The 23,130-nt window shown below is 38.9% G+C and overlaps 1 protein-coding gene across 3 annotated transcripts in view; it reads right to left on the bottom strand.

Annotated features, from left to right (window-relative positions):
• Positions 1–19,803, bottom strand: part of shroom4 (shroom family member 4) — a 36,163-nt gene extending 16,360 nt beyond the window's left edge. The window contains exons 1-3 of one of the 3 annotated variants that reach the window (XM_046851078.1): positions 19,404–19,545; positions 18,970–19,067; positions 4,522–4,673 (exon numbers count right to left, since the gene is read on the bottom strand). Coding sequence is in view for 2 of the 3 variants with exons in the window: in XM_046851075.1 (XP_046707031.1) it covers positions 4,522–4,673; positions 19,404–19,526 (275 nt within the window). In the remaining variant the exon portion in view is untranslated. Of the gene's footprint in view, positions 1–4,521; positions 4,674–8,020; positions 8,045–18,969; positions 19,068–19,403 lie in introns of those variants that run through there. The other 2 variants (XM_046851075.1, XM_046851076.1) reach the window with 2 other exon arrangements.
• Positions 19,804–23,130: the final 3,327 nt, after the last annotated feature.

Raw genomic sequence — 23,130 nt, 5'->3', positions numbered from 1 at the left:
AGCACAGCATTTTACCCATTTGCTGCTTTTATGCTGGATGAGAAACATTAAGACACTAAAGCTTTGGTCATTCACATGTAATAACGGAACTTCTCCTGTTACAGGTGACAACACTCCAAGCCAATTGTCAGCCATCAGGACAAGGACGGGTAAATGATTGATAATAATGAGACATTCTCAACTGGTTTTAGTCTAATGAAAACACAGCTGTGGATAAAACAAGCCAGAACAACAATCGAATGAAAAACTCTAACATGCACGGTTTCTAAATGTAAGGAAATGGAATATGTACACAATTGAAGCAGCCCAAAAGACTATTTTTATTTAATTAGCAAATTGCCTTGGTTATATATGTTTACATACACTCACACTCACACTCACACACACACACACACACACACACACACTGACAGGTGAAGTGAACTGTTTGTGATTATCTTGTAAAAATGGACCCTGTGAGAGCATGGGACACATTAGGCATGTGAACAGTCAGGTTTCAAAAGTTGATTAGTAAAATACCCTTTGGGCATGCAAAAAAAAAAAGAAAAAAAAAAAAAAGAGTGACTTTAACAAAAGCTAATTTGTGATGGCTGGTCACAGCATCACCAAAACTGCAGGTCTTGAAGCATGTTTCTAGTATGAAGTAGTTTATATCTACCAACAGTGGTTCTAGATTAGGCAAATGATAAACCAATGACAGGTTCATGGACCATCAAAGCTTATTGATGGGGTGCATGGGGAGCAAAGTGATGTGCATGTGGAGCAAAGGCTAGCTTGTCTGAAATCATTAGAACGGTTTTGGTGGCACAAGTGGGACCTACACAATATTGTACAGCTGCTTTTAATGTTATGGCTGATTGGTGTATAAAAGATATATAAATCTGTTTGATTTACTTCATCTGAGTTAACTGAATATATCTATTTTTTATTATAATAGCTGATAGGGTGTGCAAACAAATAATTTTATTGTACCATATAACTATCCTGTGTAAAGGCTAATAAAGCCTTTTGCACAGAGGGGGGTAGGGACTTTGGCATTGCTATTAATTTCTAATGTGAAAAAAAAACCTGTTTTAATTATGCTTCTTTTGAGAATTAAATATTTAAATATGAATAAACATTACACTTATGGATCACATAGTAAAGAGAAAGGGTTCTCATGACTGACTATGGTAACAGATTATAAGATTTTTCTTACACACAGTTCACAGTGAATAATACTGATACAGTTCTACTCACTATAATACCAAATAGCAGACAGCAATACTTCCTTCTCTTGCACATTTTTCCTGTAGCATTCTGGCCTTCCTTTTCATTTGTGTACATCTGTGTGCCTCTGTCTAACTCCTATACAAAGACTAAACAATGGCCCGTGCTGCTGGACGAATACTGGGCAGGGATTAACAGTCACTCCACTGTTAATGGTCTTGTGAATGCCTTGCCTAAGCATGATGCTACAGTCAGCAAGTGAAACAGGAAGCAGCAGGAGGAAGAGCGACTGGGAGGACCAGGAAGTATGACGAAAGTGGCTAGGAATTTCCCAAGGAGTTGCCCACCGCAAGACGATCACCGCACCCTTGGCAGACACTGTACAAAGGTACAGAAGGTGGTACACAAGGTTGCATTTCAAACAATATGGTCTGTGTAAAATTTGATTCTGTACATTAAGTCCCTGCTTTTAAGTCGGAAATAACATCAGACAAGGACTACCACACAGTTTCAACATTTGGCATTGAACAATAGCATGGATGTAAACAGGAAGAAGATACACACTGTTTCCAGCCAATGAACATTAGAAAACATCCTATTTACTGTATGCGTCATGTTCCCATTTTCACATACCATAAATGTGTCATCTGCTGGTTCAAACAGAAGAGGACACAGATGGAGCTCAGTGGTTAATGTGGATATGAGCACATGCTGGCTAATCATGCTGTCACATAGATGCAGAGTGAGGGACAGAAAAGATCCTATAGCAATTTATTAGCACAATTTGAAAAGATGCAGTGACTAACTAGAACAGAGAATGGAAAGGAGGGACATGTAGATGTGGATTTAGTTCAGTTTGATTTTTATGGTTGCTGGCATCCAACACACACACACACACACACACACACACACACACACACATCCGAAAATTTTCTCTTTTTAGCTTCTGAAACTGTAAAATGCAATACAAATATTAGAAACAGAGCTGCATGAGAAGCTGCAACAACTCCACTATGTACACATTTAGTAAAGGGTAAATGTACACATGATGTTTAAGTTTAAAGAAGCAATAGATTATATATAAAGCTTTTTTTTTTTTTTTTTACAAAATGAACACAAAACCACCAACTGGCACAAAATCCTGCCTTAAAACTCGCAACAAGCTTTAATTGCATCACCCAAAAATGACACAATGGAGCTCTATGATATACATCCAAGAATCATGAAAGAGAGAAGTGTGCTTTCTCCAACTGCCATCCCATAATTCATATCCTCACAGATGCACACAAACCAAAGAAAACATATAGACATAATTTGTCTATGTAGCAGAAGCCTAACTAGCAATCCAGACCCTTATGCACCACTTTAATCCCTGGTGGTGTGACAAGAGTTCACTAATCCACAGGAACAGAAAAGCACAGAACACACACACACACACACACACACACACACACACACACACACACACACACACACACACAGACCTGGGATGCCCTAAAAGCCACAGAAAAAAAAAAACACAGTCAGGCTTGTAACACTGAGACTCAGTGGTGCATTTCTGAACTGCTTCCAAATAAATGGATATGAAATAAGAACAAAATTTTCCATCCCCCAAACTACCTTTCAAACAAACTCCTACTCTCCTTGTACCCTTTGCTCCCAATTCATTAACGTTTACTTCAGGGCCTGTTCATGGTGTACTTGTGATGCACAGAACCACTCGTAGTTTGTAGGACCCATTCTAATTCAGCAGTATCTGGTAGTTAATACAGAAGAAGGAGCCCAGCTAAATAAGTGTGGGGAAATCCCCTGTAGAAAAAAACATCAGCATCCACCCTTCAAACACACACCCCAACAATGCATGTACAGTCTTAAACTTCTGCAACCACCTTGCAAGATGAAGAAAGCTGCCCTTCATGCACATTTTCATTGTAGTTCTGGATTCCTCCACTGGAAGGCAGTAAACAATGAGGAGAAACACATTTCCATGTATTTCCCCCTGTTCTACTGTAAGTAATATCAATAATACCAAGACTTGTATTCTGATAGCAATAATCATACAATCTTCATACAGTCATACAGTGATTTAAACAGTTATAACATAAATGTGGCAAATGATATACTTGAAAATCTAGCATTAAATACAATTCTAGTTTGTAGGCTGTAGGGCAGGGCTTTTTTTAGACTAACCTTTACCAAACAGATTATCATTCTTGGTGGCTGACTCTAAAAGGTTTCTCTCAGAGGCAATAAAAGCAGTAAAAAGGCATAAATATTTAAAGAAATTAAAGAGTAAATCTCATACACGTGATGAACATTGATCCATTTCTTTGGGCCGGGAGTGTAAAGCATACATAAATACACAAATGGCAGCTTCCTATTTGTTTTTGCTTAAGTTCAATTCACAATTTTGTAATTTCCTTAATACATAAGAGAACGCAGCACATAACATCTGTGTAAAAAAGCATAACTTTTTCTTTCTTCTTACCAATGTACCAATACATGTGAGATAAAGCTAATGAAAAACAGGTTTATCGCTAAAATGGTTGTCGCTAATTGCTAGCTACAAAACTAAACGATTGCTACTGGCTGGCTGTTTTAATATTAGTCATCTTAATAAATAATAAATGCATGTACATATTGATAAATTACTGTGATATTGGTAAGGCTTCAGTTTTACTTCAATATTTTAGGAATTTAGATTTTTTACAGCCTCTCTACAAAAAAAGGGTATTGCACATATAGATGTAGTAATACAGTATTGGAATTTGTAGCATATATAAAAATAATATACAGACCATTAAGAACTAAATTTCTGCATTAACAATAAGAAATTGCTTTATTTTATTATTTTTTTTGCACTGGTTTTCGAATGTTTCAGGTACTGAAGTGACTTTTGACAATTTTGCCTTGATCAAGTATCTCTGCTTGATCAGTCCACAGCTTGACAGATCTCAGGCTACTGTAGAAGTTTCCGGTTTGGTGCTCTGAGAATGGAGTAGCACTGCGTGACTCATACAGCAACCATGGGGCAGTGACCTACTACTCATCTGCCCAATATCAGCCCCACTAAAACAAACACCACCCACAGGGAGGCTACTTCCATATATACTTGCGAGTCTTTCGCTCACATACGCCCTCTCATATATAGCTTCACTGCAAAAACTTTGAAAGGTCACAATGGTGATGTCATCTAACCCATTTTAGCCATTTCTTTCTTTGGTCACATACGTCGTGTGTGTGTGTGTGTGTGTGTGTGTGTGTGTGTGTGTGTGTGTGTGTGTGTGTGGAGAATGGAATGGAAGTCTTTACCTGCGGACAATGATCTTCAGGATCCTATAAGAGCCTTTGATGAGGATCAGGGCTTCTTGGCGTGAGCCGTACAGTGCAGAACCATTGATGTTGACTAGTTCGTCTCCCACGCGTAGTTTCTTACACTCAGCTGCCTTCCCTCTTTCTTCTATCTGAGACAGAGAAAGACAGAACTTCTTATAGGTGAACGTCATCTTTTGTTTGCAAATGGAGGACAAGCCTTGACTTACTCAATGTAGGCTCATATATGCCTAATTATACTACTGTACACAAAAACAGCAAAACAACAGAAAGGGTTAAATGCTAAAATAAAAAAGCATTAAGAAAAAACAACTACACACAATACGTACACACACAACACAAATCATACTACAGGCCCTCAGACAATTACAGTGTGTCAGACAGACGTTCTTGCTTCTGGAGTTTTCTACTTCCTCTGTTTAACAGTACAGAATGGGTAAAGGTCAAATTAACTTACAGTACTATAAACCTATACAATTACCACACTCACACACCCATGCCTAATAAATTGACTTAGTGGCCATAAAGAGGGTACACAAACCAAAATGACAAAACATAATCAGAAACATGGTTAGAAACACTAAACACTAATATATTTTGGTAAAAGAAGGCTTTCGAAAGAAAAATATTCGAGAACCAAGAGTAGACTTTATATTTCAAGGTATGCCTAGATGTAAAAAAGTGCATAGAGCTGGTGGTCCATGACTAATATTAACACAGTATAATGTGAAGTTTTCTGATGCTTTTTGACAGTATTACTGGGTATATCAGGTTAAGATGTCTATTTTAATTATTAATATAAAGGGGCAGGCCACAGTGGTGCATCAGGTAGCGCTGCTCATCAATTCCAAGTTTCCATTACTTTATTATGATAAAAAGCTTATTGTGGCTCCTAAGCAGTGCAACCAAAAGGCTGCATCCTATCATCAGGAGCTCATTAGTTTAAATCTTGATGATGCTTCAGCCAGCTGTTGGAAGGGAAATGGTAGCTCAGTGGTCAAGATGTAGGTGACTGTAGGTTGCTCAGGAAAAATGCATCTGCCAAATGCTGTAAATGTAAATGTGTTTAACTGGCTGTGTGAGGGATGAAATACTCTCATGTCAATAAAAGCCAAACCAGGCATTCTTTGGAATCAGTGAGCTCATGTATGTACAAGTGTGTGAGTGTGTGTGTTTGGTTGCCCTCTGACGCAGTATGAGGTAATGCACGAGCAATCTGAAAAGAAGTGGTTGGCTGACTTTGTGTGTCTTCGAGGAAACGAGTGCCCTCACCTTCCTTGGCTGATAGCCTCTATGTGATAAGCGAGAACTGGTTAGTGGGTGTGAACTGACAGAGGAATTGGCAACTAAATAGGGGAAGTTTACTGAAGATGAATATGATGACCCACAGCGCTGTAGAAGGAAAAAAAAAAAAAAAAGAGCCAAAAACAACAACAAAAGCAGTGTTTCCAATACACTTATTTGAATAATAATAATAATAATAATTATAATCATAACAAAAATAACAGTTGTTTTAATTTTGTTTAAATTTGTACAAAAAACGTGTTTGACATTTTTACAGAAGGTCTAAATACTCTGCCAACCAGTGTACTTGTACAATATCCTCTGACTTAATAACAGAGTTGTAGAAAAGTCTTTACATAAACATTTTTCATATCGTAAACAACACTTGTATATCTGCACCTTTTTATCTATAACTATTTTAATGTTACCTGATCAAACACATCGCAAAAAACAGTCCCCTCACTGAAGCAGTGAACAGAAGTCAGAGAACAGAAATGGAAATTTGTTGCCAATAACAGTTAATCGCAGTAATCCGTTCTGTGGGATTAGCAGGTATCTAAATGCAATGTATAGTCGGTTCTAACAGGCTAAAGACTGTCACAAAGTGGATTCAGCTTTGAAATTGTAAATGTCCATCAGCTCAATCTGTGTGTCTGTGTATGATGAGTACCATATGTCTGCAGCTCTCTGCTGTCTGTCACTTCATCCCTCTCTCCATTTTTCTTTTGTTCTATCTCAAAGGCTGTTAAATTGGGAAACATTTAGAAGATCGTGGTAAAGCATGCAGTAAGAGACATGAACATACACACGCACAGTCCAAAAGTGGTCCTTTAGCACACATACACACACACTTACTTCACCCTCTCCCTCCCATAGTAATTGCGAGCCTCTTTGCAGCAATCTAAATAAACACATAAGTGTTGTTCAGTCTGTGGTTGTGTGGGAGAGTGCCTCTGAACATTGCATAAATACTTCACTGTGGTTTCACTGAAGGATCACTAGACATGAAAGAAGGATGGGTTCCTGAAATCATTCAAAGAGAGCAGAAAATCCTGTCAGAGTCTCTCTTTCGTATGCTCTTAGCATGCATGGAACATGGATGTAACATGCGCCATGGCCTCGCTTTACTTGTTTACTTTATCACATTCAGTTACATGCTTTTCAAAATTCCAACATTTCCACTGTAAAAAAGTGACAAGATAAATGGGAAACAGCTTTTGAGAATTGAGATCAAAATAGATCCAAGATATTGCTACACTGGACTCAAGAATGTTGTGGAATTACAGATTATCCATGCTGTTACATAACATCTTATTTTTGTTCTGAGTGTTATCTACCTGACTCAGCATCTTTTTACCCCACACACTTCAAGAAGTATTAATAGTTCTGCTTGAGTTGTACAAATTTCTCTCCCTTTCTCCTTCTCTCTCTCTCTGATATCCAGGACAGGATTTCTCTCAATCATCTTTCTCAGAAGATAATGCCCACAGGCTAATATGGATTATATTGCAATGTGGTGTATATAGACACCCGATAGCCCGCGTCTAAAAATCAACACACCCTCACAAATACTAAAATATTTATATATACTTAAATATGTGCAGATTTCCATCTGCATCATGGAATACCTATTTCCTCTTAAGATCCATTTCTGAGCTGCCAAATGTTCATTATAAAACAGCTGGAACACTGACAGTACACCTTTACACAGTTAAAGATAGAACTTAAAGGAAGTAGCCCCTTTTTATTGCCCACTTGCAATAATGGACTAAAATTCAATAGCAAAAAAAGGAACAAAACACTTCCAGGGTCCAACCCAATCCCAGGTAGGCTTTTGTAGTGGGATTTGTCATGCTTAATTATAAAGCCAGTAAGTTATTGCACTTACACAGCCAGCGGTAGCGGCAGCAGTAGCAGCAGCCAAATGCTCCATTGTATTCAATAAACCAGTCACACACTTTTGGTCTTACCTCATCAGTTTCCAAAGCGCTCACAGCTCCTGAAACCCAGGACTTAGAGCCATGGGTAAAATAGAGAACCAAGAAAAAGTAGATGTATCTCTATGATATCTAGCTCCTTCTATTAGAACAGCCCCTACTGCATCAAGTCACGAATAAACAGCACTCCATCCTGGTTAATTCCAGATTGTCTGGGGTTTATTTAAAGACAACAGAAAAAATGACTTCTTACAGACCTTCTCCATTCTGCCTCAGCCTCGGAGGAGTTGTAAGCTTCCACTGATGCACGCCACATGAACCTTACAAAGCTACTACACCTCCACCCATGGTCTTCATCTGTCCCGCCCTGTCTTTCATTTCCCACCGTGTCCACCCACAGCTACCTTTCTTTCTCTTTTTCTTTCCGTCTGTCCCGAGGTCATGCTCTCCTTGGAAGTTTGGCGATAAAATTAACTGTGGCGTTGAGCACAGCACACACCACACCTATGTTCCACTGAGCCTCTTTATATGCATTTGTATATGTGTATGTGTGCCTGTGCTTGGCTTGGGCATGGGTACCAGCTAGTTTGTTCCATACTCCCCAGTGACCATAAGGAACCATTTTTACAAAGAAGGCTTTTATAAAGACTGGAACGGTCCTCCATCTTTATTCCGCTTCAGCTTCCCCCTCCTTTTTCAGCCACCTCCCTCCTCATTATGAACCACGAAAAATAAAAAACTTCTGCACCCTATTCTTCAGACAGGGTCTGGTGGACAACAGAGTTGAGGAGGCAGATTGTGCTAGTGGGAGCTCATGTCCTCTAGCTTTTAATTAACATATTTCATTTGTGAAAACAAACAGGGGGAGGAATGAAGTACAGGCAAGTGGGTGAGGAAAGGAAACAAATGGCATCACTGTACCTCCTTTCCTGCCACTCCTCAGCAAGATAAAATACACTCTCCGTTTTAGCCTCGGTAGGTGAGAGCCATCTCAAATTACCCGAACAAGGCTAGAAAATGATAAGTCCCATAGCGGGAATAGCCTCACTACAATAAGTGGCTTGGAGCGGCCATTTTAACAATTAGCAAAAAAAATAAACTAAATAAATAAATAAAAAGGACGTGCAGAATCCCAAGCTCCTAGACTCTCTGAAGGACCGAGTGCCATGAAATTAAAATAAAATTTCGAATCATTTGATACATTTAAATTTTTGCAAATAATCAAATTATTCAATACTTGTATACCGTTAATCAATTATAATTTTCCCAAGTGCAGAAATTTTAACAGAGAATTAAGTTATTTTCATCTTTTAAACAACAGAAAGGCAGCTAAATATAGAACAAGAGCACAGTATGTAATTTGCAATAGTATTTACAGCTAAATGTCTTGAGACTTCAACACTGATCATGTATAATTCAGCTAAGACATGAACAAGTAAAAGCAGACAATCCATCCTTCAAAAAATTCATTTCTCTCCCTGCTTGTGTGAGCTGGAAAAACAGAGGGGGAAATGGAAAAATGATCTGGGAAGCAAAGGAAGATTTTATTCAACAAAGCGGTGGAAGTCTCCTGCAAAATAATCATGCTTACCATTTTCAAGCCAAATCAACCAAATAGTAATACTGTAATGCTATTTCTCTTTTGTCATCATAATAACGAACAGCCTTGCCACTGTTCCCGAACATTTTTGGGATAAGCACTCAAATACTCAAAGAAAAAAAAGTAGATAGCCTCTCAATCAAAAGTGCTGATAACGAAAATGTGATTCTAAACAAATTACTTAGTTAGTTGACCAAAAATGCAAAGCTTTGTGTGTTTATTTTTTAAACAAACCCTGAAAGGTGTTTGCCATCATTGTTTAGACCAAATGACAATTGATACTCAAAATATGTACCATTACATCTTTTAATTTAACTGCTAATACTCTTTCCTTGATTTGTTCTTCATCTCAGATACGCATGTATTACACTAAGGAGAAATGTATTAACTACGATGGATTTAAAATACACTATATTCGCTTAATTTTTAAGCCACATTTGACAAATAAGGATGAATTTTGAGATATGCAAATATACAGTGTGGTTAATACAGTGATATTTAATAAGATCTGACTCAAATTACCCTGAATATAAATGCTGATTTACTGACGGCTGAATTGCTTTTGTTCCTGGTCTGGTTGTAATAAATGGAAGGACGATTCCTGACCCCCTGAACCCAAAACCTGCTTATCTTCATTACTCAAACTAACAACATGACAGAGGCAGTAGCTGAACTGGGCTGAACTGGGCTGCCAACTTCTATGCGAAGAGATAGAGAAGAATGAGATCGCTGTCTTCCAGGCTTAGCCCACACACTCCAGCCTGACTGGATGAAGTCACTGCTGCTAATGGTCTATAAATAACAGGGTGCGTCCATCTCTGCTTTTCTGGCTAGCTGGCTCATCGCCCACCATTGTGCCAGGTTTGGGCACATGAGGGCACCATACAGCTGCCTAGTCACCTGACTGGCCTCAAAAATCTCTCACAGGCTAGCAAACATAGGGCAGGGAAGGAAAAACTATTTCTTTTAAAAAGCTAACCCTGGGAAAGATTCAGTTCTCCTATGAAAAGATCAGGATCACATTGTTTCTAAACTATGGTGGTTTAAAAGCAGATTTAGGAAGCATGCATTAGCTGATGACACACAGAGATGCAGAAATTAGTGAGATGATTACACTTGGAAGGAGATCAATAACTCACACCTAATAACACTAACCTAAGGAAGGGTTTTAGCATATTAAACACATTTGGAAGACATGTCAAAACACATATCTAAAGAGTTATGAGATCGGTTTCAACACACTTGTTTGGAACCATAATTAAAGGAGGTGTCCAAAAGAGGCCAGAACTGAGGAGCGCTGGGGAGCAGACTTGTTCAAGAATGCAGCTTGCAGACAAATGCTTCTTTATCAATGCTGGTAACGATTTCCCCAGACAGAAAATCATTAACATAGACTCAGCCAAAGACATGCAGCCCAGAAACAGAGTCTCTGGAGCGTGGATATTTCTGGGTGTGGGTGAGGAATGTCTTAATATTTGGCCATAATCTGTGAATCCTTTGAGAGTGGGTCCATACAAGCTTGGCCGATGTGGGGATTTTTTCCTGGAGGAACGCAGATACAAAAGCTGCTGATATTAACAAAGTCGCCTGTGCGATTACAGTTAACACTGTAACTTTAAAAGGTTAGAAATCAGCAGCTGATCTTCAGTCGTGCTGTTTTACTTTGCTGAGCAGAAAACGGCTACAGTTGTACAATTTGTGTATTAATACAAGTGACTGTAAAAAAATATATATAAAACACCGAAGATTCTTCATGAGCATATGCGTAACAAATAAACACTTTCCAGGCCTATGGCGTGTTTGAGTTGCTGGTCATCTGTATTTTCAAACAGCTGCGTTTCTGTTATCACTCTCCTGCGTGTACTTAAACGTCAATACTGATATATCAGCCATGGGGTAATATTGGTCAGGCTTCAATGTTAGAAGATGATATATATTAGTGTGAGTCTAGGATACTCATTGGTGTGTATCTACATGGACAATAAGTGTGAGTGTGTGTGTGTGTGTGTGTGTGTCAGACGACAGCCAATGATTAACACATGCAACATCTGTTCCCATTAAACAGCATGCTCCCTGTGAACAAAGAGTCATCTTCCTGTCTTTTTCCATCACTCCCTGTTTTTTTCTCTCTTGCTCTTCTCTTATAAAAAAATTCTCATTCTCATGTTATTCATTCATTCATTCATTTTTTGTTAATTGGCTCATTAGTGCATTTCTTAAAACATTCTTCATTCTTGAACATTCTTGAACACACTAATATGATCACACACACACACACACACACACACACACACACGTGTCTCTTCATCTTATTGTTTGTTAGTCTACTTACATTTCTTACTGTAAGTTTTTTTTTTTAATTACTCAGTTTTTGACTCACTTGAATCTCAGTTCTTTTGATTTTTTCACTAAAAACCGATCTAATGAAACTTCTTGGCTGTTGTCGCTGAGTTAGGAAGTTTATATATATATATGATCTGTACTCTTAATTGTCCAACAGCATTAATGTTTTTTGTTTCATTTAGATCTCCTGGCTGAGAACAAGTATAAAGTTATAGTGAGAAGTATAAAAGACAAGGAAGTGAGTAGGACGAGGACATTCCAGAAAGTCCAGTCAATACAGACCGCAATTCTCATCCGCTTCTTTTTACACAGAGCCTACAGGAAAAAGCAACTGGTCTGTCACACCTATGTATGGGAAGAAAAAAACATGGATAAAAGGCACTAAATGTAAAAGCAGTGTAAATTCTGCATCACATGTTTACATTTAGGTCACTGCATATCCATATGACAAAAAGGAGTTTAAAGTAATTATAGGTTTAATTATATGTCCTCTGAATCAACTCTTGAGGCATTTATTTATGTTGAGTAACAAACCTGAGCTTAGAACAAACAGAGTTTGTGTACAACATATTTCTTCTCTCCTTGACTGTACCATAATAATAGCTCCCTGATGCTTGAGTGCATATCAATTAGTTTCGCTGCGTGTGTTGATGCATATTCAACATGGAAATTGATACCCGAATGCCACAGGGAAACTTCGTTCAAGAGCAACCATTCAGAAAACACAAAAACACAAAGCTTAGGTTCCAAAAAAAGTCAAAAGCAGAGTCGCTACGGTAACCCCCTGCCATGGTGTGCAGAATGTGCCAGCGGTTGCAGCTCGACGAGGTCTCACAGCTGCACAAGGAATCCCACACACACACACACACACACACACACACACACACACACACACACACACACACTCTCTCCTCTCCTGTTCCAGAAGCTTCCACATCTCCTGCTGAGCCTAAAACTTGTCTTTTTTTTCCCCAGTCTCCTTCCTTAAAGTGATACCTCACTAACATTCTGCCTAAAAATGCTGCAATGGCATTTCTACTGTTTTTACCGCAAGGATCAAAGACTTCAGATATGATTGTCATCTTGTTTCATTACAATATTCTTATAATTGTACAATGTTGTAGAAGAACAAACACATATAAATACCCCAATATGGCCAAATGTATGTCACATCGCTGGGATCTGCAAAAGGAATTTCACTGTGCTGTAATGGACAAAACTTTTTTACTTGTAAACCGTTTTTTAAATGAGACTAGCTCAGGAAGATTCTTGATCTCACTCAATCATTTTGTTAAGAAAAACTGATCGAGATAAGACTATAATAAAGAATTTGGAAGGAATGACCAGAGACATGTCAATTCACCAGAAGTAGGTCAGTGGGTTACTTATTTACATTGAAAACTGAACCTGCAGCTTTTTGTGGCTCTTACATGCCCATACCAAATCAACTCAGCTAAAGTGACCAGATGGGTTCATAAGCAGCATTGGTTAGTCAATACTCATGATTAGTGAATACACTCAGATAACGAGATCTGACTCACAGCCATTGTAATAAAATAGTGGGGGTGGGAAACTGAGCCTCTCCTCTCGAGCACCACTTTTGTCTATGACTTGACAAGGATTTCAACCAGTGGCCTGCACAACACACACACAACTAACAACACCCACAGGCATCTGCATTACACCCAGGGCTTCTCTCAAGCTTCCTTTATCTCTCCTGTCAACTCGAAAAACCCTCCCCCTCATCCCCAAAACACACTCACACACATAACTTCTTTAATCTCCTACAACACAACAAAAGTGCTTATCAGTATGTTTTCCCATATCTTAGGTCAGTGGTTGTCCTTGAACACAAAGCTACAGAGTTACTGATTGAGAGGGAGGGGAACACAGAGCACGAATACGCACTTGGATGCCATTCATGCTGACAATCCTGTCATTGGCACAAACTTAAAGCAAAGCACGGAGAGAAAAGTGGATGGAGCAAAGTAGAAGCGGTTGAGAGGATCAAAAGGGAGAGTGAGTTGAGATTAAATGAGATGCAGAGATAGAGGCAGAAGGAGGGAGGTTGAAAGAAGCAGACAGTGTGAGAAGAGAGCGACAAAGGCTTTATTGATGGTTCAGGCTGGGAAAAATGAGTGTGCTCTACCTCAGCGAGTTGATCTGTGTTGCAGCCTGACCGAGACTTAAATTCCATTGTGCTTCTGGACTCTTAAAGGTGTGACGCACAAACTTGACGCCGCATGCAAGCAAGTTAAAGGGTTATTTCTCCTTTTAATGAACTTAAAAACACGTCATAGTTCAATTCAACTTAAGAGAGAAAATTTTGTCTTGACTTTTAGACTTGATGTTTTGTTTTGAAAAATTGTGCAAGAATTGCCTTTGTCTGCGAAATATGTTTTGCAGGCCTTATTTTTTATTTCACAACTTCAATTTGCAAGGTTAGCCCAGTCAATCAACCACATACACGTGGCAAGCTGCCCTGACCCATCGCAAAACCGTTTCCCATTATATACTTACAGCCACAACAGCACAGTACAAAAAAAGTCTCTCAGTACGGTCAAAATTAGGGCTTCTCTTACATGAAACCATTGCGCAAAGACAGATGAAACAAACACACAATAATACTCGAAACACTTCTCATCTAATAGTCCAAATTAAGATGTTTTTGCTTTTTATTTTTGAAATAACATACAATAATCAGAAAGGCTCTAATCTCCCACTGTCACTTTTCCAAACCACATAATCTCAGTACCCTTCAAAACACACTCCTAGATAAATTCAAGAATAGCTCTAATTGCAGCACTGCCAAATCATTAAACAATCTTTCTCATTATCAATCCTATGTTATTAAAATATCTACCCATGTAAGAACCACAAAACCTATTCAGAATGTAATCACTTTCCGAGCAAGTCTTACGTTTCTAAAGCATTATTTTAGACATGATAACACATGAGTGTGCTTACATTTTGACCGACAGTTAAAATAACAACTTGGCTCTGTGCAACTCCATTACTTAGTCATACACTCAAATCAAGTGTCGTATCAAATAGTACTTAAATATCCATTTATGAGACTATCGAGACACCACATATCACTGCTGGCAAAAATTCACAAACATCCTGAAGCGATCAATCATGTCTCAGACATGCACTGAGCTTTTGAAGCCTTTCCAGAGGCCGTGTGTGCACTCTCATAACAACATGTTTCCCACTAAGAGGTGAGAAGGCACCTTTGAAATGTGTCCAACAAGATGAACTCAAGACCTCCTGATGGGAGAGAGCTAGTGTGTATTCACTGAATTTAAATTCGAAAGGGCAAATTAAAAACCCATCAGTTTCCTGGTGCACTTGGGAATACACTTGCTAACTGGGAAAGGTGACATTCCTAATCCGAACAAAGGCAAACACGGGCAAATGTAAGCCAGCGCTCAACAAGACACCAGTGTGCTGAAAGGACACTAATAAGTGTTCTGTCTTAAATATCATGCTTATTACAGGATGTGTTTCCGATAAGAACAACAAGGGGTGTTAGAAAGTCAGTGGGTTAGAGTGAAGACAGATTGATTCGTCAATGTCATAAGAAACATGAATGTGCAGAGGAGGGAGGGTGCACCATGACAGCTCAATACATGGCCTGCCATCTCTCTGCTTCCCGCTGCTCATGAATAGGGCTATAGTGTGTCTTTTAAGGATGTAATGTGTGAGGAATGACCTTGCACCCTTGGCTAACCTTGTTCAAACAAAGTTCTCCCTTATTTCCCGCTCTGTCCATCCTCTCTCTGCTCGCTTCCTTGAAAGGAGCTCAATTTTTTTTTTTTTACTTAGAAGTCTCAGACAATATTCATCATAGGTTTCATATATTTAGAGAAATATTAACATTTTGCAAGTTAACTAAAATAAAGGTTTCATTTTTCTGACAGTAAGCATCTGTATAAAGGCTGACCTAAGCATGAAAGCCCTACAAAAGCCTATCTATTGCACTTAGAAACTGATTGGTATATGATATTGACTGAGAAACAGCCCTCTTGTTGATACTCTGCTGAAAATCGGACTTATGCAATTCTGAAATGTATACTTCCATAGTACCTACAAGCAACTTTGTCTCCCCACAAAAATAAAAGCAACATTTGCTAAATCAGTTTGAACCGCTTACTTGCATTTTCTTATCTCCCACTTTGACTATCTGTGTGAAAAGCAGAATTCTGTTCTTCACAAATCACCCAGACAACAACCCCAGAGCATTGTCACAGAACTTCATACACTACTGTCGCACCTAGCTAGACGTCCGGAAACAGAAATGTGCGGGGGTTTATTTAAAGAAATAAGACCCCAATATCTCTCTCTCCATCAAATCTCCTCCACCCAAGGCAAACGCTACAGGAGCCAAACTCACATTCCTACCAGATATCAGATTCTTCCCACACCCAAAATCAGCTACAGATTTTGTAAGGTCCAGCCCAGCGTCAAAATACAACATTGTTCCACTCATTTCCTCTACGTTCATTAAATCGGTTGTACCAGAATTACCTCAGAGTGATATCCTCCAAACAGTAGCCACACAGATAGTGTGCCTGATTCAACTTGGGGAAAGCAGTCCAGAAACCAAAGTCCCTAGTTGCTAGATGACAGAACAAAGGAAGCAGTTCTCTTCTCATGGTATTCTCAATGTTTTGGAGCAAAATAAATCCAGTGCCTTGAACTGCCAGTAGTTGCACTGAAACAGTGGTTCGGAGCAACATTTCCATGTTTACAACTTTTCCAGGACCCCTCCTTTATCCCAGAACTATGGTGCCTGGGAATAAGTTCCATTGGCCAATTAGAAATAGGGGAGAAAAGTATGACTAAAGTGCCCTGTGGTCTATATAAACTTCACAGCAGAAAATGAGAAAAGCAAGAGAATGTACAATGTTTCCATCCCAAATTGTGAGACTTAGCAACTGAGAGACAGAATGGGGGAAACACTGCGTCTTTGAAAGATGCCATTTATTTAGTGGTTTAGGGCAAGCATGGAAAAGTCAGTGGCAGGTTTCCATCGGCATGCCTTGCCCTGCAATGCCAATCCTTTGCATCTGTATCACATCCTTCAACAGTCAGGCTGGGTAACAGGCACTTGAAGTTTGGGACAGTCAAATGTTTGTTGTTACAAGGCATTCAGAGCTGTGGTAATAAGGCACAGTCCATGTGGCCACACAACAATGGGCTTTACAACAGAAGCCATTACTCAAGCTCAACAGTCAAAACAGTCCTAAGGTTTAAGCTGTCAATAGTAGAAAGCATATCCTGTTTTCTGATAGTTCTCATATCGTATGGCCCAGTTACTGTCTTGAGTTTATTTAAGGGAAGAACTGGACTAGACATATCACTCCTATTTCACCAGGCTGCTTCGCATAATGTGCAGGGCTGGTGTATAGTTCCAAGGACGGTTGATCGACCGTGCATGTCATGCCTTGCTTTCAAATCAGCTAGAAAATGTACAACTAGTTTAACTTGAAGAAGACTTCCCTCTGGCAAATATCTTTTACCACAACATGGTCATTGTAAGAAAAAACCAATATATTAACCACAGAGGTAGAAAACCTCAAATTAAATACAACGTAGTTCTCAAGTGAAGGTGATCACTTTAGGCATGCATAAACTCAAACGCCTTCATTATGTTGCCTTAAAGAAAATCCTCCAGAGCCTTGTAAGAAATTAATATTTTTATTTAAGAAAATATTTAAATGGAAAACTAAATAGTAGACTATGCAGCAGGACATCATCTCTCAATTCATGAATGCTACCATCACTGCAAGTTTAATTAGACTGATGATGTGAAAGTCCCGAATCAGAATATAGGAAGTATCTGTAACACCTCTTTATCGCAGTCACACTTTAGATCATGATAAAGGCCCTGAGGTCAGTGGGACACATCTGAGACTGGGTGGAGTAGCAGTCATGCAGCACATGATACCATCTGGAAGAGGAGGGGCATACCACATCAATACTCTCTAAAAAACGGTATACAATACCCACAACGCATGGGTACACTTACACAGATAGTTTCTTCTACACGGTTAGTAAAGCTCATTTGAAATCAATCAGGCCCATCAGTAATACTCTGGAACCAGGTCTCAAGTCTAAAGTACAACCGAAAATCTTCTACAAAGTACAGAAATGGCCAAAGGACAAGTATTCCCCATGCGAGCTCAAAATAAGAGCAAACTAGGCACATTTCTTCTTCCACTCATACTTCCACAAAGTTCTCCCCCACCTCCCTAACCTTTCCCTCTTTCTCCTGGCATCTTCCCCCTCCCCTCCCCCTCCATCAGCTCAGGGGGGTGAGTCTGGGAATGTGATCTCTGTGGCTCCCAAACCCTAAAACATCTTCATTCAAGTAAAACAAATCTACACTTTTTGACAGAATACAGCAGTGCTGAAACAGGCAAAGAGAACCTCTAATACAATTCCCACCACATCCTGCACTGAAACCTTTAGACCTCATTCATTAATGTGAGGAGACTTTACGGGAAAGCGGTGCAGATAAACAAACTGAATTTATTACTGACCAGAGTCTGGAACATAGAGATTAAATAAATGCCTGAGTTCTTAATCTATTTGCATAATGAAGACCTGCTCAAGCGAAACCAGGGCTTTCACCATCTCCAACATGGATTTTTGTAGAGAAGAAGAAATATTTGGAACTTTATTAACAAAATGTATTTTTCAACCTTACATTTTTAGAAATTAGGATTCTTCAAGGGTACATTAAATGCCTTTGAATTCTTGAATTCATAAAGGGAAGCTACTTTAAAGACTTTTTGGAATGGACACTGTGTTGTATGGATTTATATAGAACCTGAAAGGGAAATGAAACATGCCTACTGCAGGGGGGAAATCTGCAGAAATGACACAGTAGTCTGGAATTGTCTCAAACTTCCTATAGCTGATTGTCATTAATCCATAAACACAGATTTTCCTGATTTGTGACTGTACAGTCACAAATGTTATATTTTTTTCTTTTCCCAATGTAAGTACCAAAATGTTTTTGTAGTGATGTAGTGAATAAAAAAGTTAACAACACACTCAACGCCTACATAGGTACCCTCCCAGGGTGTCTTCTTTATAGCCTTGTGTTAATATGCTGTATTTTTAAAAGCTGTGTCCAACATCTGGGAAAGATGCCAGGAAAGAGGTATATACACAACCGTGCTATACACAAACGTGGAAATAAAAACATCAGCTTCGGCGTGCTTTTTGGGGCTCAAGCTAAATCTCACAAACCTGTAGATATGAAGATATTTTGAGTACTCCAGTGATTAGAAAAGTGCCAGTTCAGTTCACATGGATGAAGGCTAGGGAGGAAGCAATGCTCAGGAATCCTGCAGTCATTCATTCAACAAAGTGTAAAACAAACTTGAATAAAAGCGACTCAAATTTTTTTTAAGATACAAACTAAAGAAATCATACAGAGATTGTGCTTGAATTCTGACCCCAGTAATGATTTATATATTTCCTTTTTACTGTGATAATCTGCATCGCCAAACGTTCACGTCTTTCTTCCCTTCCTGTAGCGCATTATTTACACACGTGTGTGGCTTTATTGTGTTACAAGTTATCTAACAACAATGCATGCTGCACAAAAGTAACTTCTCCAAAAAGAAAAGTTTTTTTTGAAGAAAAGGAAGCTTGTTTCTCCCCTAGGCTGACTCACTCACTTTTGTTATGATGAGCGGCTCTCCGTGCTCCAGTCCTCCTTTCAGCGTGAATCCCCACGGAGCGCCTCCGTTAAGCTCGACGTGGATGTGATTAAAGGTCACGAGCTGTTCCACGGTCTCCATGCTGGTTCCACACTTTTTTTTCTCTGTGTCACTCGAGCCTCACACTTCTCACACCACGATCTCTTGTCTCTCCATCACTAACAACAACTCGTGCAGCCGCGGTATGAGGCGCGGGAGGGGAAGGGACTGGAGGGGTGGAGTGGAGGAGGGAAGGGATGTGCTGCTCAGGACGGCCATGCCGAGCTTCCGCGTGGAGGTAATGCTCCAGGCTGAAAAGTCACTTTGATTGACAGCTCGAATGGCCGTTCGGGGGTCGAGTTTCGGTGGAAAAGTCCAATATAGCACGGTTCAAGGGGCGGGACTTGGTTCAAGCGCTAACCGCTGCTTTGTCCGGTGTCCAGCTTGGAGTGGAGCAGCTCCTCCTCCTCCTACGCAAATCCCACAGTTAACTGTTAAAAAAAAAAAGCTGTGTCCAAACTGCACCCAGGTCAGCATACAAAAGTAAACTTCTCAGTGTAGGCAGGATGTCTTTAATCCTTGCAAAGAAACTTTTCCCCCCAGTAGTTTTTCTTTATTTGGTTCCTAGATAACACTACAACCTTAGAAATAACACTCAGTCTAGCATTATTTGGTATACCTGAATAGAGAACCCTACCACCACAATTTTCCATCCAGAAAACCCTTTTTATTTTAGTGACATAAAAAAAAAAAACAGCAAATAGTGGTTTCCAATGCACAACAGAAAATCCACCAGAGACAGTTCAAATCAGAATCCAGGACCAGCAGTCAAGAGAGCTAAAGTGGCCATGCTGCTGAGTAGACTCTTAAACTGTCTATCACATATCAGAGTCGTATTAGTCACAGGATAACAAGGCAATTATGGGCACCTGGGACCTCTTGTATGCCGTAGAGGGTACATTATGACTCGCTCTTCATCTTTTATGCTGGCCCTGTGATATTGCATCTGAGCAGCAATTTGAATAGATATGATTGGCTCACTATATGTATCAGAAGGAAGCATGTGTTTGATGGATATCTGTGGTTTAAAAAAAGGTGAGAACTGGAAATGGATATGGGACATTGTTTTCCTTAGTACTGCTTTTGAGCTTTTGAGTTTCTGGTTCATGAGTTCGATTAGATTAGATTAGATTAGATTAGATTAGATTAGATTCAACTTTATTGTCATTGTGCAGGGTACATGTACAGAGCCAATGAAATGCAGTTAGAATCTAACCAGAAGTGCATAGATAGCTTATTTACAAGTGGCAGTGTTATAAATAAGGGTATGAGGTTATACAGAAGGTGTAGTAATATGTACATATAACTGAATAAGGGAATAGTGTGTTTTTTATATAAGTATGATACAGTATGAAGTGGTATGACAAATATAGCTGTACAAAAGGAATGTCATTATGAATATATACATCTATTTATAAATACACAGAATAAACAAAATAAATATGGATGGACATACAGAAGTGTAATGAGTTTTTGGGTGGTGCAAGGATGCATGATTTTAAAGTGGTGCAAAATAGTGCAAAACACAGAAGAAAAGTGACAGTGCAGTGGTGATTGTTCAATTGTAAAAAATTGATTTCACTCTGAAGAAAAAAAAATACACGAAACTGGTCCTGTCTTTGTTCCTAAAGTGATTCCAAAATCTTTTGCCAGAGTGTGTCTTTTACCAGGTATAGTGTTTTGCGAAAATGGTTTGGTTAATCTAAAATCTAATTACATTTACTAAATGTTAGAAGCCTTGTAATTTCTTTTCATCAGATCCCAATGAAATGAAATACACCCAATCCAGCATTATATAAACAACATAAAAAGAGCTGTAATTCTTCTAATGGGACAAGGTACCAGAGGCCATTTAAAAACAACCTGTTATACCATGACTCTTACCTTGAATCATCTGTCTGACTGTAAAGTCTATTATTTGTATTCAGTTAATCCATTTTCATGATCATGTTTAGCTCATGTTGAATAAAATCTGCACTGCAGTGTTGGTGATATTTTGATTTAAATGATGTAGTATTAGAAATTGGAATGAAATGAGAAGACAAAAACAAATACTGGATCTATGGGTTATGTATACTACAGTCTTGGAAGAACAGGATAGATTGAAATACTTAAAGGCTCTTGAAGATGTCTGAATGCATCATTAACTCTCATATGTTCTTGCATTGTACAAATATATTGCACCAAACAGAAACTCGTAACAAGCTATAATATCTATAACAAATAAATCAATCATTAGCTAAAAAATAGATTTCACTCTGAAGAAAAGAAAAATACACTAAACTGGTCCTGTCTTTTTTCCTAAAGTGATTCCAAAATCTTTTGCCAGAGTGTGTCTTTTACCAGGTATAGTGTTTTGCGAAAATGGTTGGGTTAATCTAAAACCTAACAAAGCTGCAAGAGTTGTCCTCACAGTCCAGACATTAAGCATAAATTATATAGACACTAAAAGAAAAAAAATGACGCAATGACGATGAAAGTTGCCTATTTTTTTTCACGTGTTGCACTTGGCATTACATTCAAATATACAGTTGCATTTAAATAAATTATTATATCATTAAAAATTATTATATCATTATTTATTTTAGTAATTCAATACAAAAAGTGAAACTTGTATATTATATAGATTCATCACACACAGACTGATATATTTCAAGTGTTTATTTCTTTTAATTTTGATGATTATGACAATTAACAAAAAACCACCAATTTCAAAAAATTTAAATACTTCATAAGACCAATTCAAAAACGTATTTAGTGAATTGTTGGCCTTCTGGAAAGTATGTTCATTTACTTTATATGTACTCAATACTTGGTAGGGGCTACTTTTGCTTTAATTACTGCCTCAGTTTGGTGTGGTTGGAAGCTGATCAGTCTGTGGCACTGCTGAGGTGGTATGGAAGCCCAGGTTTCTTTGACAGTGGCCTTCAGCTCATTTGCATTATTTTGGTCTCTTGTTTCTCATTTTCCCCCTGAAAATACTCCATAGATTAGCAATGGGGTTCAGGTCTGGAGAGTTTGCTGGCCAGTCAAGTACACCAACACCATGTTTATTTAACCAAACTTTGGGGCTTTTGGCAGTGTGGGCAGGTGCCAAATCCTGCTGGAAAATGAAATCAGCATCACCATAAAGCTGGTGAGCAGAGGGAAAAACTTGCTGGTAGACAGCTGTGCTGACCTTGGACTTAATAAAACACAGTGGACCAACACCAGCAGATGACATGACTCCCCAAACCACCACTGACTGTGCAAACTTTACACTGAACCTCAAGCAACTTGGATTCTGTGCCTCTCCTCTCTTCTTCCAGACTCTGGGACCTTGATTTCCAAATGAAATGCAAAATTATTTTCTTTTATTCTGAAAAGACGAGTCCTTTTTGTCCTTTGCCCAGTTAAGACACCTCTGACATTGTCTCTGGTTCAGGAGTGGCTTGACACAAGGAATGGCTCAAGGAGTGCAGTCCACTCTGTGAATCTCTTCCAAATTCTTGAATGGGCTTCGTTTCACCTTTTTCTACCACATTTTTTTCTTCCATTCAACTTTATATTAATGTGCTTAGATACAGCACTCTGTGGACAGCCAGCTTCTTTACCGATGACCTTTTTTGTCTTACCCTCCATGTGCAGGGTGTCAATGATCGTCTTC

This window comes from Silurus meridionalis, chromosome 6, assembly GCF_014805685.1.
Source record: "Silurus meridionalis isolate SWU-2019-XX chromosome 6, ASM1480568v1, whole genome shotgun sequence".
NCBI classification, from domain to species: Eukaryota; Metazoa; Chordata; class Actinopteri; order Siluriformes; family Siluridae; genus Silurus; species Silurus meridionalis.
Note: the sequence above shows the minus strand (reverse complement) of the source record. Positions and strands in the feature narration are given on the sequence as shown.